This window comes from Bison bison, unplaced genomic scaffold, assembly GCF_000754665.1.
Source record: "Bison bison bison isolate TAMUID 2011002044 unplaced genomic scaffold, Bison_UMD1.0 scf7180017864389, whole genome shotgun sequence".
NCBI classification, from domain to species: Eukaryota; Metazoa; Chordata; class Mammalia; order Artiodactyla; family Bovidae; genus Bison; species Bison bison.
The window spans coordinates 8,651,096-8,677,965 of record NW_011494961.1 but is presented as its reverse complement, the minus strand read 5'-3'; the positions used below and the strand labels follow the sequence as shown (position 1 = coordinate 8,677,965).

The 26,870-nt window shown below is 46.2% G+C and overlaps 1 protein-coding gene across 1 annotated transcript in view; it reads left to right on the top strand.

The window, feature by feature from the left end:
- Positions 1-24,858, top strand: part of HADH (hydroxyacyl-CoA dehydrogenase) — a 43,679-nt gene extending 18,821 nt beyond the window's left edge. Inside the window, exons 2-8 of the mRNA XM_010858562.1 lie at positions 2,504-2,632; positions 4,846-5,003; positions 9,809-9,935; positions 13,077-13,166; positions 17,320-17,392; positions 22,762-22,878; positions 23,814-24,858. Of these exons, the coding sequence (XP_010856864.1) occupies positions 2,504-2,632; positions 4,846-5,003; positions 9,809-9,935; positions 13,077-13,166; positions 17,320-17,392; positions 22,762-22,878; positions 23,814-23,932 (813 nt within the window). The 3' untranslated portion in view covers positions 23,933-24,858. The remainder of the gene's footprint in view (positions 1-2,503; positions 2,633-4,845; positions 5,004-9,808; positions 9,936-13,076; positions 13,167-17,319; positions 17,393-22,761; positions 22,879-23,813) is intronic.
- Positions 24,859-26,870: the final 2,012 nt, after the last annotated feature.

Below are 26,870 nucleotides of genomic sequence, written 5' to 3'. Positions count from 1 at the left end.
TTGTTTTCATCTGCAGTGATTTTGGAGCCCAAAAAGATAAAGTCTGACACTGTTTCCACTGTTTCCCCATCTATTTCCCATGAAGTGATGGGACCAGATGCCATGATCTTTGTTTTCTGAATGTTGAGTTTTAAGCCAGCTTTTTCACTCTCCACTTTCACTTTCATCAAGAGGCTTTTTAGTTCCTCTTCACTTTCTGCCTTAAGGGTGGTATCATCTGCATATCTGAGGTTATTGATATTTCTCCCAGCAATCTTGATTCCCGCTTGTGCTTCTTCCGGCCCAGCGTTTCTCATGACGTACTCTGCATATAAGTTAAGTAAGCAGGGTGACAATATACAGCTTTGACGTACTCCTTTTCCTATTTGGAACCAGTCTGTTGTTCCATGTCCAGTTCTAACTGTTGCTTCCTGACCTACATACAGGTTTCTCAAGAGGCAGGTCAGGTAGTCTGGTATTCCCATCTCTTTCAGAATTTTCCAGAAATACTAGTCTAGGCATTTTAAAGATCCCACAATTGTAGAAAATGTTCGAGGCAATTGAGTTAGGGAAAACAGTTAAGCTAAGTTCCTACAAGAGCAGCCTCTTTAAAGACCGATGAGGCGCTGTGCGCTGAGGGACGTTTTGCAGAGTGATCAGTGGTGCATTGGGAAGGTCTGTCTGCTACCTTTCTGACACTTGGCCCCTGATATGGGAAAGTAAACAGACATTTTGCACACACAGTAACTTTGACATGGATCATTTGACGTGCACTTTGTTCTTCCAGAACATTGCGTAGAGGGCTTTGATTTAATAGCTGAGTTTGGCTGGTGTCTGCATACTGTATCATCTCCAGTGTGCCCATGCAGACGCGGGATGAAGAAAAGCGAGGACTGAATTGCCCAGTGTCTCCTTATGGGCGGGAGTGGGGGTGGGGGAGCTGGGGGTGTTTATCAGAGGACTTTGGATAAGTCCTCATTTAGGCTGAAAATACTTCTTGGCCATGGATTTTCCCAGTTGAATTTTAGTGTTCTTGTAAGTCTGTCTTGCTTCACTTGAATTTTTGAGGGTTGCTTCATCTCTTGGATTGGTTCTGTTTGCAGTTTTTTTAAAAAGTAATTTTAAGGGGATGGCATCATAACTTATCTGCAGCATAACCAAAGATGCCCTGTGACTGTCACAGTCACACACGATTACAGTAACTCTGCAAGTGGCTTTCTAGGGAGATGGCGTGATCCCCCCTACCTCGCTGGCTCCGCTCCACCTCCTTAAGGCTAATGCCTTATTCCTTGGCAGAATGGCATCTTCCAGGTGTACTCCTTTTGGGTACAGAAGGTGTACCCAGCCTTCTGAGACCTGATTCCTGACAGAGTTCTTCACCATGTGGCTTTTATTTTCTTTGACGTCTGACATACGGAGCTTTGTATTGTTGAGTGTTTTTTTTTTTTTCCTCCCGTATTTTCTCATTGGGATTTTAAAGTTTCAAAACAAAAGGACACTGCTTTAACTTTGTCTTTTTATTTCTTTGGCCACTCGCTGCAGCTTCTGAGATCTTAGTTCCCAAACCTGGGATCGAACATGTGCCTCCTGCAGTGGAAGCACAGAGTCCTAGCCGCTGAATCACCAGCGAAGTACCTCTGCTGTCTTTCTGTGTCTCTGTTGCCTTCAGCTTCTTCGCTTGTTCCAAAAGTGCTTGAATCTTCCTCCCCAAACCCCTGAGGGGAAAAAATGCTGAGTGATGCTGGAAGTGGAAGTGAGGGAAAGTGTATTGGGACTGGGCAGGGAGGAATCTGAGGAATCCTGTTTGGCCTATTCAAAGGATGAGCTAGGCAGAGGTTAAGAGGAGGGTGAAAATCACTTGTGTTTTTCCAGAGGGTCCGCCACACAGAGGAGCGGAGACAAAAACGGAAGGTCCCCGAGCCAGCACCTCTGCTTGCCCCGTGGTGGACAGAGTACCCCACCGGTGGCCATCATACCTCCCTTCAGCTCAGTAGAGATGCAGAGCCAAGAGTTTTTACTGGGGCTGGTCTCACAGGCACCCTCTGCCTGGCCAGTGCCAGAATTTCAGACTCTGGGAAGGAAAGCAGGTGTGAGTGTGTGCCTAAACTGTGCAGACATGAACCCTCTCCACATGTCCCTTTCCAGACACCAGTTGTGTAACTGTGGGCTCATCTCTTGATCTTCTTGTAAGGTTATTTTGAGAACTGTCGTCCATGTTAAGGATTTAAAGCAGTGCCTGAGGAGAGGTGTGTGTTTAATTTCTGTTGGCTTATTGTTATGTTTATGTGGTATTTTGAGTAGAATAGTGCTGGAGTTCATGTAGAATATGCAACTCTACTGGGTTTTATTTGTTTGTTTGGCGCTGAGCGGCTTGCAGGATCTTAGTTCCCCAACTAGGAACTGAACCCAGGCCCTAGCCGTGAGAGTGCCAAGTCCTGACCACTGGACTGCAGAGAATTCCTATCTACTAATTTTTTTAATTTTTATTTTTTCTTGCTTTTTTTTGGTTTTTGTTTTGTTCTAGGTTGCTGCAGCAACTGGCCACACAGTAGTGTTGGTGGACCAAACAGAGGACATCCTGGAAAAATCTAGAAAGGGAATTGAGGAAAGTCTTCGGAAAGTGGCCAAGAAGAAGTTTGCAGAAAACCCCAAGGTGATTTCTTGTCGTCATTATCTTCAAGACCAGTTCTCTGACCACTTCACATTTGTGAGAGGGTTCTGGCCTTTGTTTGCTTTTTAAATGTTTGAATTGAAACTTGAGGCCAATAAAACAGGCCTAACTTTAGGCCAGCATAATAACATAATCACTAAATATTCCACGGGGACTGATAACAGAACAGGAGACGTAAATAGCCATATTGTTGGTTCTTTTCACCTTTTGGCTATTGTGAATAGTGCCCTAGTGACCATGAGTGTACTGTCTGTTCAGGCTCCTCTTTTCAGTTCTTTCACGTATATGCCTAGCAGTGCAATCACTGGGTCATACAGCAATCCTAGGTTTAGCTTTTTGGGGAACTGCCAAACTGTCATCCTCAATGGCTGGACCATTTTACATTCCTACAAGTAATGTACAAGGAGGTTCCAATTTCTCCACGTCATGGCCTACAATTATTATTGTTATTTTTGTAACAGCCAAAATAGGGGGTATAAAGTGGTATCTCATTGTGATTTGGGTTTGCATCTTCTTAAAATCTAGTCATCTTTTAAAAATCAGAGGAGCAGGGGAGGAGATCATTTTATGTTCTCCCTAAAGAAATCTGAGCAGTATGTATCACAGCAGGTTAAGCTCTCCTTCACATGTCCTCACTGGTCGCGATAGAGAGGAGCATGTTATGACGAGGGTCTGGTCAGGCGGGATTTGAAGAGGGCCAAGGGGAAGCAAGGACAGAGTGCGCGGATCCAGATGACCTGCACTTTTTACCCCGCACACTTCTGCCAGTTGTCCCTCTTTGGGCCGAGGCTCTGGGCCCCACCCTGGGGGTAAGAAGGTGGCATCCGTTCTCAAGGTGCTTCGCTCCTGACTGCCACTCCTCAGGAGTCTGGTCTCCTGGTGTTTCCCACCTCTGCCAGGGACATGCCTGAAGGGTCAGCTTCCGCTTACTGAGTTGACATAAACTGTATTCACCTAGCTCTCCGCTGATAAGGACAGTCGCCACTGGCTACAGGTGGCTGTTGAGCACTTTAACTGTGGCTAGTCCAAACCAAGGTGCATTGTAAGATAGACATCAGATTTCAAAGACTGAGTAGAAAAAGAACACAAGACATCTCTATATTGATTACATGTTGAAATGATAGTAGCTTAGATATCTTAGGGTTAAATAAAATTAATTTTACCTGTTTTCACGTGTTAAAATGCAGCTGATAGAAATTTAAAATCAGCTACCATCTTGCATTACATTTCTATTGATCAGCTCTGATAGTTTCTTTTTAACTTTTTATCTTAAATTGTAATATAGCCGATTAACAATGTTGTGATAGTTTGTGGTGGGCAGCGAAGGGACTCAGCCACACATACACATGTGTCTACTTTCCCATCAACTGCCCTCCCACCCAGGCTGCCACATACCATTGGAACAGCTCTGAGAATTATTTATTCTTTGATGATCTTGGATGCCTTTTCTGGACCGTTTTGAATCCTCATGGGCAAATTATATCTTGAAGTAAAATAGCAGCTAATAAGGGGACCACTTGTCTCTGCCTTGATTGAGATCTATTTGTGGAAACCTGGAGGTACAAATGAGGAAAAGACAGGACTGTACGCTCTTCTAGGGCAGAGGCTGTATCTGGCCTGTGCTCTTGAACTACCAGTTGCCGGCACATGATGGGTGACTGTTGGTTGGTAAACAACTGCTCAGTCTGGCAGCTCTTCCCTGCCTCCTGCTAGAGGGGAATAGTCAGCACCACCTCTCAGACTCACAGATGGGGCTGAGAGCCACTTTTACCCTTTTCTGGAAGACAGATCACAGGCTTCCAAGAAGTCTGTACTGTCATGGAACAGTACATGGCTGTCTGTTGACACAGAGCAGATAGAACAGGCCAACACCGACGCTGTGAACAAACAGCTTAGTAACCTGAGCAGAGCCGGCTAAGAGTTTGAAAGGTTATGACTGGCACACGACAGTGTGCTGACCAGCACTTGGGATCGTTCACAGGCTGATTCTTGCCCTAGGGTCCAGAAGCACATTGAGATGCCATCTACCCTAAGAAGAGACGTAGAGAGTTTATTTCTCGGGATTCCAGGGCGCGTTCAGGTTGTCTGGGGTGTCCTGCCCTGTCCTCGCCCTCCCGCTTGCCCCCTCTGCGGCACATTGACCATTTTCCAGCGAACCCAGTGACCACTCTCTTCTGCTTCCCCCACGGCATTAGGGCGCTGATGAGTTTGTGGCGAAGACCCTGAGCAGCATATCGACCAGCACGGATGCAGCATCTGTGGTCCACAGCACAGACTTGGTGGTGGAGGCCATCGTAGAGAATCTGCAGATGAAGAACGAGCTGTTCAAGAGGCTGGACAAGTTTGCCGCCGAGTACGTGATGTCTGGGAGACCTCGTTGGTGCTGGGGGCTCCCTTCCTGGTGCTTGGGCTTTCCTCCTGGGAAGGAGTCTCCTGACACTAAGACTTCTTTTTATTACTCTACAGCTGTTTCCAGAAGAGCCAACACTGTTTCCTTTGTTCTCCATCCTCCACCCCCAGTTTGCTTCCTGAGGTGTGGGCTGTCCTGAATCTGATCCTTGTCCCCAGAGGAGGGTAGAGTTTTTCCCTCGTGAATTGGAGGGTCCATCCAGGGACAGGTCTTGGTCTCTCGCAGCGTCTGTGTCATGGCCCCTCCCAGGCCAGAGGGTGGAGGCACTCCGTCACGTCCCTAGATGTCTGCTGAGCAACCTCAGGGCAATTTGGTGTGTCCCCTCTTTTGGATGAAACCAACAGAATAATGTAATTGAAGGGAATGCTTTCTGTTTCCATGGTTTTCCAGGGTCCTCCTGCTTTGAGCCTTCTGTGGGTTAAGTCAAAACAATTGGGGTCCTTTAAGGAGCACGGAGTTGTTACCCAGCTTCCTGGCGAAGGGTGGGTGAGGAGAGCTAGTGTCGTGCAGGTCAGACGCAGGGCCCCTGGCTCAGGACTGTCTGTGCGGCATCAGCGAGCCATGCACATGTGCAGCTCTAGTTCTGCCTGTGACTCCTGGTGATGTTGGCTCCTGACATGTTCATTCATGCTCATCTTGTGGGTTGCTTGGCCATGCGCCACCCGTCTTGATTGGGACTCAAGTCAGATTAAGATTATATGACAACAGTAATTCTTAGGCAGTCACCAGCGAGCAGTGGCTAAAGAGAGACACTTGCATGCTGGCCTGCTGGCCTGACGGCCCTTAGGGTGGTGTGGCCTGGTGACCCTGACAAAGAGGAGAGGCCTGTCTTTCTGTCCCCCGTGTGTCACTCAGCTGATCAGCATGCTCACGTACTTTACAGGCTTCCCTGGTGGCTCAGAGGGTAAAGTGTCCACCTGCAATGCAGGAGACCTGGGTTCGATCCCTGGGTTGGGAAGATCCCCTGGAGAAGGAAATGGCAACCGACTCCAGTACCCTTGCCTGGAAAATTCCACAGACGGAGGAGCCTGGTAGGACTACAGTCCATGGGGTCGCAAAGAGTCACACATGACTGAGCAGCTTCACTTCTCTTAGGGGCTGTAGCACCATGTGACAGAAACCAGACTGTCTTGGTTAGGGGTGTTGGCTAAAAAGGTTTTTTTCTTTAAGGAGAAGCCCCTTTGCCTGGCCTTTAAATCAGCCAACTTGGAAGTTGTTGAGAAAGGTCACTGTTCTCGTGCCTTAAAAGTGAAGTGCTATTTATGTAGGAGAGTGTTATGCCCCTGTTTTCCTCTAAGAGTTTTATTGTATCTGGCCTTACATTTAGGTCTGTATTCCATTTTTAGTTTATTTTTGCATACAGCATTCTAATTTTATTCTTTTACATGTAGCTATCCGGTTTTCCCAGCACCACTTACTGAAGAGACTGTCTTTTCTCCACTGTATATTTTTGCCTCCTCTGTCATAGATTAAATGACCATAGATGCGTAGGTTTATCTCTGGGCTTTCTGTTCTATTCTGTTGATCTATAAATCACAGCAAGATCATTTTCGATCCACCTCCTAGAGTAATGAAAATAAAAACAAAAATAAACGGGACCTAATTAAATGTAAAACGTTTTGCATTGCAAAGGAAAGTATGAACAAAATGAAAAGACAACCCTCAGAATGAGGAAAAAGTACTTCCATAAGATGTTATCGTGTCCGACCCTTTGTGACCCCATGGACTGCAGCCCACCGGGCTCCTGCTATGTCCAGGAGATTTTCCGGGCAAGGATACTGGAGTGGGTTGCCATTTCCTTCTCCAGGGGATTTTACCGATCCTGGTATCAAACTCAGATCTGCATTGCAGGCAGATTCTTTACTGTCTGAGCCATCAGGGAAGCCCTATGAAGTGTTGACCGTCCAAAGTATACAGACAACTCAAGAAGTAAGTAAGTGTTAGTCGCTCAGTCATGCCCGACTCTTTGTGACCCCATGGACTGCAGCCCACCAGGCTCCTGCTCTGTCCATGAGATTTTCCAGGCAAGGATACTGGAGTAGGTTGCCATTTCCTTCTCCAGGGGATCTTCCTGACCCAGGGATTGAAGCCGGGTCTCCTATACTGCAGGCAGATTCTTTACCGACTGAGCTACAAGGGAAGACAACTCATGAAGCCCAATATCAAAAAGCCATTCAACCCAATCAGAAAATAAGCAAAAGATCTAAATAGATGTTTCTCAGAAAAAGATACAGATGGCCAAAGGCACATGAAAAGCTGTTCAGCATCACTAATTATTAGAGAAATGCCAATTAAAACTAAGTGAGGTATCACCAGTCAGAATGGCCATCATCAAAAAATCTGCACAGTCAATGCTGGAGAGAGTGTGGAGAAAAGGGAACCCTCTTGCACCATTCTAGGAATGTAAACAGGTACAGCCACTATGGAGAACAGTACGCATGCTCGGTCCCTTCAGTCATGTCTGACTCTGCGACCCCATGGACTGTAGCCCACCAAGCTCCTCTGTCCATGGGATTCTCCCAGCAAGCATTCTGGAGTGTGTTGCCATTTCCTCCTCCAGGAGATCATCCCAACTCAGGGATTGAACCCCCATCTCCTGTTTATCCTGCATTGGCAAGAGGATTCTAGAACAGTTTGGAGGTTCCTTAAATAACTAAAAATAGAGCTACCATATGATCCAGCAATTCCACTCCTGGGCATATATCCGGAGAAAATCATAATTCAAAAGATACATGCACCTCAGTGTTCATTGCAGCACTATTTACAATGGCCAAGACATGGAAGCAACCTAAATACCCATTGACAGAGGAAAGATAAGGAAGATGTGGTACATAGATACAGTAAATCCTACTCATGAAATGGGTCAGTGTTTTTCTATCAGTGTTTTTAAGTTGAAGTATACCAGCTCAGTGGTAAAGAATTCGCCTACATTGCAGAAGACCCGGGTTTGATTCCTGGGTTGGGAAGATCCCCTGGAAGAGGGCATGGCAACACACTCTAGTATTCTTGCCAGGAGAATGCCCGTGGACAGAGGAGCCTGGCGGGCCGCAGTCCATAGGGTCGCACGGTCGGATATGACTGAAGCAACTAAGCAGCAGCAGCACAGTTAGTTTACAGTGTTTGACTTCTGCCGTGCAGCTCGGTGACTCAGTTATACACGCATTCTCCTCCATTATGGTTTATCGTAGGGTGCTGAATAGAGCTCTCTGTGCTACACTGTAGCACCGTGCAGTTTACCATCGTCTCTGTAGCATCTCACATCTCTAACCCCACCCTCCCATCCTGTCCCTCTCCCAGACCCTGCCCCTTGACAACCCCTGGGCTGCTCTCTGTCCATGATTCTGTTAGTTTCCTAGCTTGGTTCGTTTGTGTCACAGTTTAGGTTCCACATGGAAGTGGTACCATGTGATACTTGTCTTTCTCTGACTGACTGGCTCAGTATGAAGATCTGTAGGTCCATCCATGTTGCTGCAGATGGCATGATTTTCTCCTTTTTTGTGGCTGAGTAGTATTCCATCACACGGCTACACCAGTGTACACCACCAGCACAGCAGCTGCTTTCGCAACCTCACTCTTCTCTGCTCTTCCCACATTACTGGTTTCTTCTCCCTTCCCTTCTCTCCTCCCACTCCTCCTGATTTCAGACAGATTAGAGTACTGCCTTTTGGGCAAGCGGGAACACCCTAATCTGGTCGTAAGGGATCACTGCCCTTCCTGTGCTGTGGCCAAGCCCTTGTGGTTGCTGTTATTAGTAGAGTTAGTGTATATTTATCCACAAGGTGGTGCTGTAGGAAAGCTGATCAGTCTTGCCCATCTCTAAAGATTTGCCTGTCATGCCTTTGGCACCCCACTTTACTGAGGTCTTTAAAATTAAATTTGGTTGAAATCGGCATGGAGTTTTTTAAATTAATAATTTAATATTTTATATACACAAAAGAAGATGCTACTGCTTCTTAAGGAGATTTTATAATAAGAATAGGGCTTCCCTGGTGGCTCAGACGGTAAAAATTCTTCCTGTAATTCAGGAGACCTGGATTTGATCCCTGGGTTGGGAAGATCCCCTGGAGAAGGAAATGGTTGGAGTGGAAACCCACTCCATTATTCTTGCCTGGAGAATCCCATGGACAGAGGACCCTGGTGGGCTGCATTCTGCGGGGCTGCAAAGAGTTGGACACGACTGAGTGACTGACACTTTCACTGCAATTAGAACGCGTTGAGCCGTGTTTATCATGTGTATACACGTATCCTTCCTTCCCCAAACCTACCAGTGTAGCCTTAAAACTTCTTTTGGGCCATGTTGGCTTCCTTCTGTTTTCATTTCAATTCCCAATCAGTGGGGAAGTAAAGCTTTTCATTTGAGGGGAGATGATTTTAGTTCATGTCGGATGTTTCTCACGGAGGATTCGGGTGTTTCTTCACAGTTTTCGTTTATTCTGAGGGTCTGTGGTGCGTCCTGTCTTTCCTCAGCGCTTATTCACTCGCAGTTCCGTCTTGTGACTGCTGTTTTTGCCTCCTTGTGTTCTTCACGAACCATATAAACTAAATAATGCAAGTAGCCAGTAGAAACTTTGTTGCCTAAAATTAAGGAAGGATTAGCAAAGACTAAGCAGACTTTTGGAGCAGGTAACTAGAATTTAAATGAAGCAGGTCACTTGATTTCAGCCTAATGTTAATGAAGTTGTGTCTTTTCCCTGACTGCTTCCAAAGATGGGACTCATTCCAACACCCCAATGTCTTTCTCTCCACAGACACACAATCTTTGCCAGCAACACTTCCTCTTTGCAGATCACAAGCCTAGCCAATTCCACCACCAGACAGGACCGATTCGCCGGGCTCCATTTCTTCAACCCAGTGCCTTTGATGAAGCTTGTGGAGGTCAGTGTGGTCTGCTTGAGTGCTTGCTCTGCCTGCTCTCAGCCCTGCTTCTGAGTGGGGATTGCATTCCACCGGGAATTGTAGTGGGAAGTTGGCAGGTTGGTTGTGCTTGTGCTTGGGTTTCTCTAGCCAGTCTCCTTTCAGAGCCAAAGGAAGAAACAGCACCTCATATCTAGGAAGGCCCCTGGGCTTTATTTCTCTGCAGACCTCTCTTTTGACCAGTGGTGTCCAGGAGGGCTGTTACCTGTGTGGAATATCACTTATTGTTTATGCCATAGCTGATGAGCAGTGCAGAGAGAAGCATCAGATTGGGAAGGTGGTACTGAAGATCACTGGCCTGATGAGCCCACGTAGGGGAGAACCACACGTTCGTGTTGTCTTGTCCAGGCTGGATGAGGAATTTTATTAGAAGCCTGGTTTCCTCCCAGAGCCTCTGTATTACACTGTCCACTGTTGCTGGGTCACACTGGTGTCAGCTCCGGTGACGGGGCCTTTGTACTGTCCCCACAGAGGCGCAGCTCCTCTGTGTTGTGACCACAGCTATGAAGCAGCTCCTCAGAGCCTCGAACCTCCTGACCTCGGCCCCAGGAGGCGGAGGGAAGTGGCCGGGAGGGCTGTTGGGCTGCTGCAGCCACTTGCTTGCTCGAGACTCGGGTACAAGGGAGGTGGAGTCACAGTAGATAATTTGCACTGAAACGCTGCAACTTGCCTTTTATAGAGGGGCTAATTACAGAGTCCGAGGAGCAGCTTCTATTAAAACAGCATTTGTACTGAGCTTGAGGAGTTATTGCCGTGCGAAGTGTGGGGGCTGTGGACCCAGGCAGACCTGCAGAGACTAGCCGGGCTCCTTGGGGGAGAGTGGAGGTGTGGTCTCCCACTGCTGCCTGCTCCAGGCCCGCTTCCCTCAGCGTCCCCTTGTTTCTGCCACCTCCTGATGCTCAGCCCCTCCCCTCTATAAGCATTAGCATCTAGTTTAAGGATGAGTAAATTTCCCTACAGTTTTCTTTCAGGGACTACTCTGAACCATCCTATGATAGGAATTCTCTCTTCCACTAACATTGCTTCTTGGCTTCTAATTTACTGCCAATCTCTAAGGCTGTTTTTGAAGAAGTTGAGGAACGAAAGGGGCACAGGGAATAGAAGAAAGCATTTTTCCTAATGCAGGAAAGAGCAAGGAAGTGAAATGAAATTTTCCACGTTTTCGGTTACTATGTCATGTACGTACGTGTTTTGAAGATAAAGACATATTCCAACTCTAATAATGTTTTCAACTGCATTTACCTGGTAGTGTCCATTTGTGTCTTTGGAAATATGGTACATTGATTATTAACAGTTAATGTTTGACAAATGTTAACATTTTCTAGAAAATGTTTTCTAAAAGTGCTCTCTTTATGCAACTTTTATTTTTTAACTTGAGCATTCGAGTGTATGTCCCTGGTGGTAAACACCAAAATGAACTGTAAGTTGAGTGGCTCTTTTCCTGTACTTGGGACTGGGCACATTTATATGTGTATATGTGTAATTTTTCAGACCCTGTGTTGGAACAGAGTATCTGCAGCACATTGTTTGTTGGATGAATGAATAAGTATGCATTTGTCCTGTTAAAAACAAAACAAGACTCTTTACTGTTGACTCCTTTAAGTCACCAAATTATTTTTAAGACTCCCTGACTCGCAGCCCTTGTCACGGCCCAGTCTGTTTGGTCCAGATGGAGGTGATGTTTCCGCTTCCTCTTGAATAATCCTCAGGTTGCTGTTTGATTTGTGGTGTCTGCAGAGCAGTATCGTGCCATCCTTAACCCCCTCTTAATGGCGCCTTTGGTCTGTTTTCACTCATTAGCTTCCCTCCGTGCCATAGCATACCAGCACATCCCAAGCCGTGATCACGTTAAAGCATGAATGATAATGCTAATGACTCTCTTCATTCATATAGCGCTTTCCATCCTGCACAGACACTATCTCATTACACCACACAGTCCCCTTAGAAGAGAGGGGATGTGTCAGATGTCGTCACCCTGTTTCATATGCGAAAGCGGAGGCACCAGGGCTTGCTTTGACTCACCTGAGCTTATATAAAGGGTCTGCTGTAGAAGCCAAGCCTGTTGGCTTTGACTCTCATTGAAGTCCCTTAACTGGCATTTCAATTACATATTTAACTTACATAAATTTTTCTGGGTCTCTCTTCATATGCTGAAATCTAATTCCTGACAGGCGAGTTCTTTCCTGCGAGCTGACTGCCAGGTGTGGTGCCCGGTGCCGACCCCTGTTGAGCCCTGCAGCCCGCTGTGAGCGGGGCAGCAGGCGTGCTCTTGCCGTGCACCTCACAGAGAGGGTCGGGGGGTGGCCTGGGCCTTCCCGGGGTTCGGGTAGGTGGCATGCCCCAGCCATAGACCTGCCTTTGCTGGGTATGAAAGCCTTCCTCTGGGATGAGCCTGTTCTGAGGCAGAGGGAGCTGTTGGCCTTTGGGGCATCTGTGTGGGAGAGGGTGGTGTAATAGGGGGTTACAGGGCCCCCTCAGAGTCCACAGGACCTTGGTGGCCTGGGCGCATCACTCAGTTTTCCTGGGGCTCCTTCTCTTCATCTTTGGACTAGGAAAAGGTGCGTCTTCATGCAGAGTGTGTTAAAGGCAAGCATTATATTCTAGTAGACTTCAGTTACTTCCCTGAACTCATTAACAGTGGCAAGTAAAACCCTAAAAAGAGCCAGTATTTACTGAGAATTTTCTTGGAGCTGCCCTTAATGCTTTACTTCCTAATCTAATTCCAGTCTCACCTCAGCTCCTTGAGGGTAGGTAGAGTGATTTCAATGTTATTTCAATTTCTAGAAACATTCCCAGAGTCACAGAGCCGGTAAGTGGTGTGATTGGGGTTTGAACCCAAGTCTCAGTGACAAGTCTGTGAAACCTCCTACACGCATATACACACATTTATATCAGTTTTTTAGCCTTGATTTTGTGTGTTCTGTCATAGTCCACTGTCTTGAAGTGGACATTTTGTTTCTGGCTTGAGATCCTTCTTTTCTGAAACTAAAAATTATTTTTGCCACCTGTGTGGCCGTTTTCCCTCAATGTTTCCTTGAACCGTTCTATTGAAATTGTTTGCTGATTTTATGGTTATAATTCTTCTCTACTTTGCATTTCCAGGTCATTAAAACACCAATGACCAGCCAGAAGACGTTTGAATCTCTGCTAGACTTCAGCAGAGCCCTGGGGAAGCATCCTGTTGCTTGCAAGGTAGCGTATAGGTAGCCCGGGGAGGGGGTGATTTTTCTGGGACCTGACTTATTCCAGGAGGGAGTCTTCTGCTGTGGGCTGATGTGGGAGAGGGGCACTCTTCCTGCAGGGAGGGGGTGATTTTCCTGGGACCCTGACTTATTCCAGGAGGGAGTCTTCTGCTGTGGGCTGATGTGGGAGAGGGGCACTCTTCCTGCAGGTCTGTCTGCAGGCTGTAGAGGGCGAGCTGCGTCTAGCAAGGAGTCCTGGTGATTAGATGTAAAGTTATCCCTGGTGCTCTCACCTGCTTTGCTCTGATTACCTTCAGTCTCTGCATTTGCTGTAGTTATTGTTTAGTTCCCCTCAGATTTAGGAACGGCACTTCTGCATGACTTGGTAGTTTTTCTGAAAGGATAATTGTGTCACAAGATGCCATTACAAATTTTTATGATGGTTGGTGGTTTACTCACTAAGTCGTGTTCGACCCTTGTGATTCCATGAACTGTAGTCTGCCAGGCTCCTCTGTCCGTGGGATTTCCCAGGCAAGAATACGGGAGGGGGTTGTGTCTCCTACATTTCAGGTGGTCTCCTGCATTGTAGGCGGATTCTTTACTGACTGAGCCACCAGGGAAGCCCAATTATTTGTAAATATGTCATTTATCGTTTTGACCATAATTTAATTTTTTTACATTTTTAGAGTTTTTATTTTTTCATGGAATTTGTAAAGGTTACTTTGCATTCACAGTTACTACAAAATGTTGGCTGTGCTCCCCATGCTGTGCAGTGATGCGTCCTTGACCTGTCTCACGTCCGTTAGTTTGCGTCTCCCTCTCTCAGCCCTGTGCTGTCCACACCCCACCCCTACCCCATGGTAACCACTAATTTGGTCTCTGTATCTGTGAGTCTGCTCTTTTGTTCTGTTCATTAGTTTGTTGTATTGTTTAGATTCCACGTGTAAGCGATGTACAGTATTTGTCTTTCTCTGTCTGACTTATCTCACTTAGCATAATGCTCTCCAAGTCCATCCATGTTGCTGCAAATGGCAGGGTCTCATTCTTTTTTATATGGCTGAGTAGTATTCCATTGTATACATGCCATGTCTCCTTAAGCCAGGTGTCTGTTGATGGGCACTTGGGTTGTTTCCATGTCTTGGCTATGAACACTGGGGCGCACATATCTTTTTGAATTAGTGTTTTTGTTTTTTTTCAGATATATACCCAGGTGTGGAATAGCTAGTTGACTGTAATCTTTTAAATATCATGGTGGTTCTTCTCAAAGCATACTTTTACTTTCCAAAATAGTCTCAAGTTTGAACTCACAATATTGAATTAATCCATGAAAACTCCCGTGGTTTATGAATCATCTGAATAAGTCATCTGTCAACGTGGACCCCAACAGCCAAAGAGAGCAGACTTAAACATGCCAGTCCCCTGCATTCCAGGACTGGAGTGTTATATTAGGGAATCTCATTTTTTAACACTCATTTTTTGTTGGTTTAGTTTTATGGTTTTAAATCTTATGTATTAAAAAAATATATATCACATTAATAACCAGAGGGTATGGTTGTATTTTGTTACCAGTTTTTGCTTTGTTCATGGCAAAAAGTAGCCATTGTGTGAGAAAAAGCTAGGTGTAAAATAAGAGTGCAGGAACAAGCCAGGGGTGGTCTTTAGCAGCAAAGTCATTAATTCACGGAGAGTGATGATCCATTTTTCCATAGGGATGGCCATGGTGGGTGCAGGCCTGGGAACTGTGGTCTCATGAAATTGCTCTTGTTACGTTGTCGCAGAACTCTCTTTTTAGGTGCTACCTTAGGCATTCAGGGAGTCTTTTAGACCCTGACTAACTCTCAGGGTCAGTTATTCAGGCCCTTGGTGTGGCATCCAGATAGTAGAGGAAATCACATAGAACAAACGTCAGCAGGCTTCTCTTTCAAGAGCCAGATAGAAGTATTCTAGGGTGTACAGTCTCTGCTGCAACTGCTGGATTCTGCCGCTGTCACAGGAAAGCAGCATGGACCATACCTGCGAGGAGTAGTGTGCGTCCGCCCCACTGAAACTTGATTTACACAAATAGATGTGGATCTGACCTCCAGGATTATAGCGTAGTAACACCCAACATAGAAGAATGACATCAGTGTGCCTAAAACGTGTCTTTCTTCATAGGAAGACTTCACAGGCAAAGCGTGGTGTGAAAAGGTGAAGGCCGTGGACTTGAGCCAGCCTGCCTGGGCTCACATCCTGGCTTCGGCACTTACTGGATGTGTAACCTTGGGCGGGTCTCGTAACCTCCCTGCCTCGGCATCCTCTCCCTCACACAGAGGCAGCAACAGAACTTACCTTACAGGGTTACTGTGAGGAATAAGTGAATGACTGTAAAGTACTTAGGACAAACAATTCCTGCTATATAATAAGTACAGTAAATAAAGTGTGTTTAATGAATAAGTAAATGTGTACGAAAAATGTAAGGTGTATGAGTACATAAAGTTAAATTGCTTTATCAAAGGGCCGCGTCTCTTTACATTCCAGTGTTATGAGAGTATCTCTGTATCTTCAACAGCATTGAATATCATAATGGGGACAAAGCCCCTTGCCAGTAACCTTACTGGTAACGTGCTCTTTTGTTTTACTGAATATTTCTTCGATTTTTTGTTGTTTAGTCGCTAAGCTGTGTCCGACTCTTTTGCAACCCCATGGACTGTAGCCTACAAGATTTCTCTGTCCGTGGGATTTCCTAGGCAGGAATCCTGGAGTGGGCTGCTGTTTCCTTCTCCAGGGGATCTTCCCAACCTAGGGACTGAACCCATGTCTCCTGCATTGGCAGGCAGATTCTTTACCACTGAGCCACCAGAGCAGCCTTGTAACGATATATGAACACTCCGTATATTGGAGAAAATACTTTTCCCAGGCTACTTTCTGATTTCTAACCTTGTGTATGGCGTGGCCTCCTGCAGTCAGGTACCCTACCCTGTCCTGAATTTCTGCAGTTAATTTTTGAAGTTAAAAAACAGGTTTGCCCTGGTTATTATTAATAAATCAACATAATTATATGAATGGTCTTGGTTAGACAGATAAAGCTCTTCTGTGCATCTCTGTATTCCTGAGAGGTAGCGTAGGGGTGGTTTCAGTTGGTCCAGAGTGAAAGGAGGAACGGCCCTGTGCTACATTATGCAGGCAGGTGAGTAGAGTAACACAGGAGCTGGGCATCTCTGTTCAGATGTGTATGGAGTGCCCAGTGTGTGCTTGAAACGGGACTCACAGCCTGGGCCACGGTGAGGGTTTTTTCCTGAGGGAGGGTCATCAGCCTTTTGTTAAAAGAGGGAACTCTGTTTACTTAGTGGAAATCAACTTTCCATAAAAACCACTGAAAAGGTACCAAGCGAGCCTGCCTCACAAGCTCCCAGGAGAGGTCAGTAGACAGAATCTGCATTCCCACCATCCCTCCAGGAGAGATGGTTAAGTGTTTGAGTGAGGAGGGAAACGAAGAAAGGCGTCTTCCTGGGAGGAGTCTTGATCGGTGAGCTGGGAGAGGCCCTCGGTCTGTTGGGACCTGCTAGTTTGTCCCGGGCCCTGTCCCCAGCTCCAGAGTCCTGTGCCCAGCGCCAGAGTGCACATAGAAAGAGCCTGAGGAAATCCTCAACAGCTGGGAAGTTGTGCTCCCGAGGCGCGTTCAGGGTGGAGTGTGACTTTTTCTAGACTCGTTAAGAAATGCAGGAGAGGAGTAAAGGGTCTACTGTTTGAGGGGAGCATAATAATGCTATATGTGCAGCATTTTACGTGCTTTCATTTATCTTCACAACTAGTGAGGTAGAAATTACTGCTCCCATTTCACAGATGATGAAACTGAGTTTCAGAATGATGCAAGGTCAAAGAGTGTTCGAACCTGAGCCCAGACCCACCCGCTCCCAAAGCTGTGCTCTTTCTAGTGGCCCCCTGGCTCCGCCTTTACTCCTTTCAGGACCCGTGCAGTAGGGGCTTCTGGTTACTGTAATAGTTGGTTAAACTGTCATGTGGCATAGAAACGAGGCTGTCTTGGCGCTTTGAAACATTGAAAATGTACAGCTTGATAAATGTGTGTGATAATCCAGGGTGAGAAGGAGCGAGCTGGTGACTTTACGTAAAGATAAGGTTCACAGAAATTCACTTGTTGTCCGTTTTTCTCTCTCCTCTGACAGGACACGCCTGGGTTTATCGTGAACCGTCTTCTGGTGCCGTACCTCATGGAAGCAGTCAGGCTGTGTGAGCGAGGTAGCTGTCCCCGCCCGGGCCGCGGGCAGCAGGCATGGAGGCCTTCTGTGCGAGGGCTGGGCCCTGTGGAGCAGGGGAGGAGCTTCTGTTCTCCCACTCCCGTGAATCAGCCTCACCCTGAGCCTGGCGCCTTTGTCACTGTGTTCCCAGGACCCCCTCGATTCCCTTGGAGGCTTCGGGGGTGACTCTGGGGACTTCCCCCTCAGCCACCTCCAACTACAGTCTCAGCCAGAGCAGTCATAGGCCAACGTGGGTTTCTATCCTGGATCTCTGGCTAAGAGGTTTATTGCTTAAAACGATGACAGTGATATAAAAATCACTGGGCTAGGGAACCTTTGAAATTCCCTAAGGTTGTAAAATTGTGACAGGAGATGGGAAATTTTAACAAGATTGTAACATGACAAGGAATGTTTCTGACAGTGGTGTCGGTCCTTCCTGAATGATGTTATGATGCATTTTTTTTTTTAACCTTAAGAATGGTCTAAAATGGTTTTTCGTCAGTACTGGTAGATTGACAAAGAATGATTTTCCCTGTTGTAGAAATAGACTTGGGACATGATCCAAGGTTAGAAAACGTCATGTATCTTCCTGCCTACCTTCCCTATGGCATTTGTGGAAGGTAATTGTTTCATCTCTGCTTCAAAGGCAAACAGGCCTTAATAGGACTGAATGAAAAGCAACTGTAATTGTTTTCAGTTACTTCATTCACAAATGCTTGCTCCTGAGAATGTCATTTTTGAAACAAAGCATTTATACCAGCTCTTCTAGAGAGATGAAAGCATATTTGCTTCCTCAAAATCTGCTTTAAATATTAAAACTTTTCTCTGTGTTTTATGGAGGCATTTGCCTCACTTTTGCTTCAAGATCAAACCAACACTTCTGTGTTTTTCTATCAACAAATACATCTAATTGCACCTCAAAGACAGCATGAAGCGTTTTGCCCTCCTTTGAAAGACAGGGGTTTTCTTGGTAATGTAATGTTTTAGAATATAGCATATGGGTGATCCACCTCTGAACGGTGTTCTTCTCACTGACACATACTGTCACTTTTGATACATTTTCACCTGAACCGCGTGTCTGGCTGTAAGTTGAAAGTCACTTTCTTGTCTTCCGCTTTCCTCCCATCAGCAGTGGTCCTTTTCTGTACAGATGGATCCCTCTGACCTTCACCATCATAGCCACTGGGGAGATGAAACTGGGCGGGGGATCTGACCCCACGGGGAAGTGCTTGTATTTGCCCTTGGTGCTGCTTCAGTGTGCTGGAGGGACTGAGTATTGGAGTGGGTGGGCGCTGTTTCCTGGAAAGCCGCTCTGTGGTCTGGACTCCTCAGCCTTAGGCTTCTTACTGTGTCCCTTCTGCCACCTCACGGTTCTGCCAGCGGCAAGCGTGCTCACATGCCCGCCTGCCATCCCATTTGCGTTCACCTGCTGGAGTGACTGACTGAGCTGCCTCCGTTCTCCTTTGAAATCTGAGAGTGTTGTGGATTACCCTCCTTCACCTGCCCTGTCTGTTCATTTGTCACTTGACTCCCACCCGTCATCTAGTCTCCCCGTGCCAGCCTGCCTGTAGTGCGGCTCCTCAGGCAACAAGGGATCCACACTTAGCTTCTGCCTTTTCCAAACTGCTCTCCTCAATATCGTGTTGTCCAGGAGGGTGAGGGGACAGTGCATTCCATTTCTGCATGGCAGCAGAGTTGGACCGTGAGGGCAGCTTAGCCCACCCCTTTCCGAACGCATGGTGGAGAACTTCTCTGTATGACATTATCTTGGTCAGCTTATGTGCTTTTAAAAAAAAACAGCGATATAGACTGGGTGGTATATAAATGACCACAATTTATTTCTTACATTTCTGGAGACAATAGTCTAAGACTAGGGTGCCAGCACGATCGAGTGTCTGGTGAGAGCCCTCCTCTGGCTGCAGACCGCTGACTTCTCGTGTCCTCACATGGTAGAGAGCGGAGCGAGGAAACCAGCTCTCCTGTGACTCTGGGAAGAGCTCTGCGAGCTCCACCCCCGTGACTCTTCCAATTCCTACAAGGTCCTACCTCCTTATACCACTGTATTTAGGGAGTAGGGTTTCATTGTGAATTTTGGGCACATAACAAATACTTGATATACCTGAGGTGAGCGTGCCTCTAAGACAGGTGGGCGGAGCGCTGCTTTGAGTGGTAGGGGGTCGTCGGAAGGATGTGTGGGGTGTTAGAACAGAGAATCCGCTCCATCACTGTCCACTCGGACCTCCTGGACAGCTGAACAGCTTTCAGAGTTCACAGGCCCTTAGCAGTGCATCTGCCAACTGTCCTTGGGGTCTCGGGCACACCGCTGCCACTCACCACGCTCCCTGGCTGTGGGCCTCCTTGCTCCTGGGTCAGCCCTTCCTCCGCAGTGCCTCGCAGCCTCTGTCCTCACTCCTGGTGCTGCCGGCGTTCCCACTGTAATCTCATCCCTGGGGTCAGGGCTCTCTCTGCAGACCTCTGAGCAGGCTGGTGGCTACAGCAGACAGCACTTGCTGTCGGACGCCACTGACGGGTCAGAGGCAGCTCTGGCAGGGTGGTGGGGCTGTGTGGTTAGCTTTTCTTGGGTGACACCTGGGAGTGTCACGAGCCTGTGCCCCAGTCACCGTGTGACCTCCTGCTCACAGTGTCCCTGCCGTGCTCGGGACACGTTCAGTGGTTCCGTCGGAGCCTACCGGATAAGTGCCCTCGCCAGGGAGCCTTCTTTCTCCTCACCCTCTGCCTTCTTGTCTTGCCTCACGCCTTACTCCCACCTTCTCTCAAGGCCCCACTGGACCGTCCCCAGTGCTCCAAGCTGGATGTAATCTTTGTTGTTGTCATAACTCTCTATGCTTTGCTTCTGCTTCAGGGCACATGCCTGCCGCATGGCGCACATCTTTCTTCTCCTACTGTACTCCGTTTTCAGTGTTTGGGTCCTCATCTTCATACTTCCAAGGTGCTTGTGTAAGCCAGGCTTTAGGTAGCTGCTGTTGGATAAAGGAATGGTGGCTGCGCTGAAGTTCTGATCCTGTTGCCTGTGACCCTGGTTTGTTGTTTTGCCAAGAATGGTCGGTAGGTGGTGCTGATGATCCAGCAGAAGCAGCCTATTCGGGCAGGTCCCCAGTTCCCAGGTCTGTAGAAGAGCTGGGAGTTCACTGAGGATGCTTTTCTTTGTCCAGAGTTAGGGGATAGGGAGTAGGGGTAGGGGGCCCTATCAACCTTCTAAGGTTGATGCAGAATTTCGTGTGTATGCACATTTATTTTGGAGAAGGTATCAGATTTGAAGTGCTTGACTCTAAAAATTAGGAATTAATGATCTAAAGCATGATACCATGTTTAACTCCCACTTGGCATTCCAGTCTCTTTTATATATTTCTCTCTCTCCCCCGCCCCTTTTACTCTTACTCAGAACAGAATTTTTAGAATTGTGCTGACTTTGTAAAACTGTTCAGATTTTTTTCCCCATAATGTGCTATGTCTTCATATTATTTTTTAGAAATAAAATAGTCAAGTGAGTTTCTGAATCTAGGATAACACTCTTGACTCTAGGGTTTATTGTCTTTCCTGAATATTGATTTGATTAAATGGCTTTAAGGTAAGTTGGAACCATTATGCTATGAGATTTCTATCCGCAGGAAGCTGATATTCTAATAAGGGGAGACAGCCTATAGCGAGTGAACCAATAGATAACATGTTAGGTTGTGACCAGTAATCCTTGAGAAAGGTAAATATAGGGGGTCTAGGAGGTGGCAGGAGTCCTAGCCTGGAGTCTTGATAGCTCTTAGGTTATGTGCAGAGAGGAGGGGAGTCTCTGATGCTCTGGCACCTGAGCAGAGGTCTGCAGATGTTGAGGACAGGATCCCAGTGCAAGGAGCAGCAGGAGCGAGCCCCAGGAGCATGCTAGGCTTGCTTCAGTGTTTGGCCTCTGCACCACAGAAGCCTGGGAGCCTAATGAAATCCTCTCAGCAGACTCTTTTATCAGCTGCCATGTGCTTTCTCATTCCTGCTTTGCACATGCTGTTCTTGCTGCCTGGAATGCCCTTCCCTGCCCGCTCTTCCCTGGGGATTCTCTTCAGGACCCATTCCTGGGTGGTGGTTTTGGTGAAGTCATAGCATTGTGAGTAAACCTCTCTATCTTTGCCCACATAGCCGTGTGAATCTTCCTGAATCTTCAGCACTTGTTAGATGAAAGTTTTGGTTTGCCCATCTGAATCCTCACATTAGATCATGAACATTGCAGTACTTGTCTTTCTTGGTTTCATTCCAAGTCTCTGGTGCCTGATACATAACAGATATTAAACAGAAGTTGAATGAATGAGTGAGGCTGCCTGATAAGGCTAATGTCTGTGTGATCATTTTTGCTCTCTTCTGACCTGAAACTCAAATCATTCTAAGGAACTTCTGGTTGACTAATCAGAGGAGTACCGATAAAGTCACCCAGGAGAAATAATTGGTTGGTATTTTAATCATCCTGAACCACCTTGAAATCCTTTGGCATTATCTTAGTACTTCATATGCTTTTAAAAATAGAATGTTTATGCCTGTTTAAGTAGTTCTTGTTCCTCATGCCTAAAATATCTGAAATATTTAGGTTGTGACGTCAAGTTTTTTAATCACTTTTTTAATTTAGCTTTGTTTTAACTGACCATTTCTTTATGCTTTGGAACAAAATTCTAGACAGACACTCGTTACAGGCTAGTTGTGCTCCTGATTTTGGAGAAAGGGGACAGGTTGCTCTCTCTAAAGACCTCTGGTCCACAGACATTATGTGAAGGATAATATTCCACGGAAAAAGCACTTTGGTTCTTGTCTTAGTTTCCTCAACACACTTTCAAACTTGAGTGGCAGTTCTAAGTCAGGTTTCGGCTTTTCTTTAAACATTATCTTGACTAAAGAGTTTATTTGTGTGGGATTTCAAAGGAATGACTCATTACTTACAAAACCAAGAAAGGTAAAAAAGAAAAGTATACATACAATACATAGAAAAACATATAGCTTCATTGTTTCTTTTTTAAAAAACAGTCCCTTTATCAATCACAAACATGCTGTAGCTTTAAAGGATTTTTTAGTAAGTTATTCCAGAGAAGGAGAATCCCAATGCATTAGAAAGTAACTAATGTTTCCCGGCCTCTGGAGCCTTCTCTCTCCACGAACAGAATGGTAATGCTTGAGAATTTACCTCACAGAGTAACTTCATGTAGTAGCTTTGAAAATCTTGTTACCTCTTAGAAAAATCTTACCCAAGCCAGAAATCCTGACTCCAGAACTTTCTTGAATGTGCATGACATGTAGAACACTGGTAATTCAGGGACTAAGCGCGGACAGGGTGACCATGGGAAGGGTGGTGGTGGCTCAGTGCTGCCCTCTGCTGCTTAGGTGAAGCATCCAAGGAGGACATCGACATGGCGATGAAGCTGGGCGCCGGCTACCCCATGGGTCCGTTTGAGCTTCTCGATTATGTTGGGCTGGATACTACGAAGTTCATCCTAGATGGTAAGAATTGGAATTCCCTGTTGTCTGTCTAGAGTTGAGTTGAGGTAGTCTCTTTCAACTGTGAATTAAATTAAATGCCTGTTTAAATAGATAAGGAGCCTTAGTAGACCTTCCAAAGTCCTGTCCCACCAGCTGAAAGATTCAAGTAACATGACTGAAGGAAAAATATGACTGCCTAGTCTTATAAGGTAACTTTAAAAAAATCTTTCTGTTTTGAAAGAATTGTGAATTCATAGGAAGTCCCACATTCAGTGAAATACAGCACAGACAGGGCCTGTGTACTAGTTTCCCCTTAGGGTTGTATCTCATAGCAGCCACAGTGATAGCAGAGCCAGGAAACTGGCATTGGTACACAGTCATTCTGTCAGGCATGCTGATCTGTGTAGCCAATGCATTCAAGATGCGGAACCATTTAAAACTGTGTATTAATTTTACTGTAGTGGCTACTGAAGTTGAATGTAGCTCATAGTACCAAGTTGTACGAAGAATACCTATGGGAAGGAGCAAGGGGAGGTTCTAGTGGAAGCAAGAACTTTATGAGGATATAAAATACCAGTAGCAGCAAATTCAGATTTTTAACATGCCTGAAAGTCATTTCACTGTGTCACTGAGGGGTCCAGCCACCAAATTAATGGACACCTTTGGCATCAGCTATTTCCAGGAAGGGGTTGGATGAACAGAAGGGCCATGGGAGAGCTGGGCCTCAAGCGAGACACGGCCCAGTGGTGCAGCCCTGCTTTGAGGCTCATGTTCAGCCTTCCCTCTGCCTCTGCGAGTCTGGAGGCAGAGTGTGGGGAGAAGGGTTCCTACTCTGACGTGGGAGAGGCCCACGGGCCTCACTCATGCGACTCAGGCCAACAGACTCACCCTGGGAATGCTGAGATGTAAAATAAACCCAGCACTTCATCCTAAGCTCTTTTTCCCTCTCTCAATAGGTTGGCATGAAATGGACTCAAAGAACCCCCTGTTTCAGCCCTGCCCATCCCTGAATAAGCTGGTAGCAGAGAAAAAGTTTGGCAAGAAATCTGGAGAAGGATTTTACAAATACAAGTGAGCAGCTTCCCTGGCTCGAGGATGAAGCCCCGTAAGCACATACCAGCAGCTCCCCAAGTGCCCGCGGGAATGGTCTTTGGTCAGATGTTCCCTCCCACAGCACGATCTGTTCGATGTACGTTTTGATTGTAATCTATCTGAATTAATCATTTACAAGAGTTAGAGTAATGGCAGATTCCTCCACTGAGAAGCTAATTCCCTTTCCCTTTTTCAGTCTGTTCATTTCTGTGTATCTTCTAAAAAGCTTTACACCCTTGGTGCCTTGGAGCAGACATTTCTTTTGAACCTGTTGTTTTCATGAAGAGTTGCCAGAACCTGAATTCGTTTACTTATAGCGAGAGCATCCTGTGTCCATTGTTAGTGCACTGGAAAGTCTCCAGCCACTGACACTGTGTTGTGTCTGTGGAGGCTGCGAGGCAGCACCTGCCTCTTGCCTTTACCGGGTTATCTCCTGCCTGCAGCCTCAAGCCTTACCCTCCTTTGGGCATGATGTCAGGTATCATGTCTTGATTCAACTCATCATTGAGATGTTGCTGCTGGATTAGTGGGAAGATCTCCAAGTGCAGGAAGATGTTTTGTTCAAATCCGAAATCTGAATGATTATTGTCTGTCTCTCTTTTTTTTCCCATGAGAAATCATTGCTGCAAATTGACTCTAATAAAATGCAGTTTTTTTAATCTGTGAAAATTTGAATTGAAATAAACATGTATAATTTAAAATCATAATATGTTTAAATGGTTATAAAAGTAAAGGCTGGTAATTTAGGCAGAAGCTGTGCCGTCTTTGGCCTGTGGTCGCTTTTTTGAGTGGCAATGGTGAGGAAGGAGTGGCCGGAGAAGGTGTTTATGTACAGCCTGCCTGTAGCTGTCACTCCGGATTTCTTACCAGGAAAGCAGTAATAAAAGCACAAAACCAGTTTTTAAGGAACATCTGTTTCTTCTTTGCCAGCAGAAAGAAATAGTGTAACATAAGCTTCTTTTAATCATTGGCTTGAGAAAGTGTCTTCCAAGATAGAATTTTGAGGCTGCAAAGACATCAGAAACCCTGAGGTCCAGTGGCCTCATTAACAGAGAGCTGATGTGATGTGCTCAAGGTGACCAGAAGTTTTGTGACAGAGCCAGGATTAGAACTAGGTTTTGATAAAATACAGCAAATTTGAAAATTTCAAATCCAGACTTCCTTACAGTACTGTCCCTAAAATGGGCATCCTTGTTTGGAATTCTTGGTCACGGTGCTCATGGTTAAGAGACTGTCCTCCACCCATTTCATGATGGATAAAGGGGAGCTTATTAAATTTTTTTACTTGAATCTAACTACAGCATAATGGAAAAATAACCATGTGTATACATTTCTACCACACATAGAACCTGGTTTAGGAAACTTGTAGGTTATTCTTATATTTCCTAACGAAAAAAAGGAAGCACCTGTGACACCCTCACCATTTCCATTACTTAAGGTTACCCTGTGGTCTGACAGCCCCCTGCTCACTCTCAGGCTGGCTCCTGACCTTTGACAGGAGCCCTGGGCTTAGGAGGGGCTTCCTTTCCTTCTCATTCTCTGACTGGACTGCCCACAGGATGTGGGCCCTCATCCTGGAAATGGCAGGGCTCACTCTTGACCACTGGATTCCAGGAAAGAGCAGACTCAGGGATGTGGCCATCAGCCTGCCTGGGGTGAGGGTGGGGGGTTGCAGCCGTCTCCCTGGCTGATGTTTCTCCGTGTGCCCTTAGCCTGCCAGAAAGTCAGAACACTTGGCGTCTGAATATTTTGTTATTTTCGAAAATTCTTTTTTTTTTATTTTTTATACACCTATACAACATACACTAGTTTCACTTCCATAGTTTGCAAATTACACTTTTAACACTTTGAAACAAGCTTTTGTCTTGACCCACCTTGATTTTAATCCCTTTAACATTTCAATCTAAGTAACCAATTAAGTCTTACCAAAATACAAAGTGTGGCTGTAATTTTGTGGAACCAATTTTCCTGTAAACAGGCATTGATGGTACATAAATATTAATCAAAAATGCTTTGAACAATGGAAGCATTGCTGCATTTTCAACCCATTTGGTTGTGTAAATTGTTCTTAAAATCACTCAATATTTTATAATCACATTTTTATTTCTATGGCAGAACAAATTTTAACTCCTGAAAGCCAGAAAAATCTAATTCTATTTAATGTTTTATTTAAAATGACCAACTATGGCTGTTGCAGAATTAATTGGTATAAATGATTAACACAAAGGGCTTTGGAATTAAACAGACTTGGGATCTAGTGCTGAGCTCCACTCTTTTACCTATGCAGCCTAACCTTGGCAGGGTGGGGGTTGGGGGGGGGGCGGTTACTTGTCTTCTGGAGAGAGCTGGCAGAATGGTGGGTCCTGTCCCACGAAGTGGCTGAGATGAAATGAGATGATGGATGTTAGGTGATGAGCTCTCTGCCAGGCTTAATAGACGGATTGTGACCACCTTCCTCCTCTGCGCCCTATTTGAAAGGAAGCCACGGTTCACCTCGAACCTACAGGCTTACAGAGAGCCTGAACTTTTACCGTTGGGGGAGTAGGCTGACGATCTAGTGAAAAGAGAGTCCTAGAAGTGAAGCCGTGGGGCCACTTCCGCTGCTGCTCCGGAAGTGCTTCCCAATGCGGTGGGCGGGGTGCGGACCCTTCCCGGCTGACCCGGAAAGAGAAACTCGCAGGAAGCATTTAGCGAGCAGGCGAGGCGGCTGTCTCCTAGGTATTAGGTTTCGTGTTTGGTAAACTGAGGATGATTTAAGACCCCGGAAAAAAGGCTCCTAACAGAGACGGAAATCAGGGCAGGGGTGGTATGCAAACAGGAGCAATGCGAAGACCACTGGTCAGCAAGGCAGAGCGAAGAGCAGGCCTTACACGGACAGGGCTGTAGTGGGCTGGGTGTCCAGGCCTCGTGCCTGCCAGAAA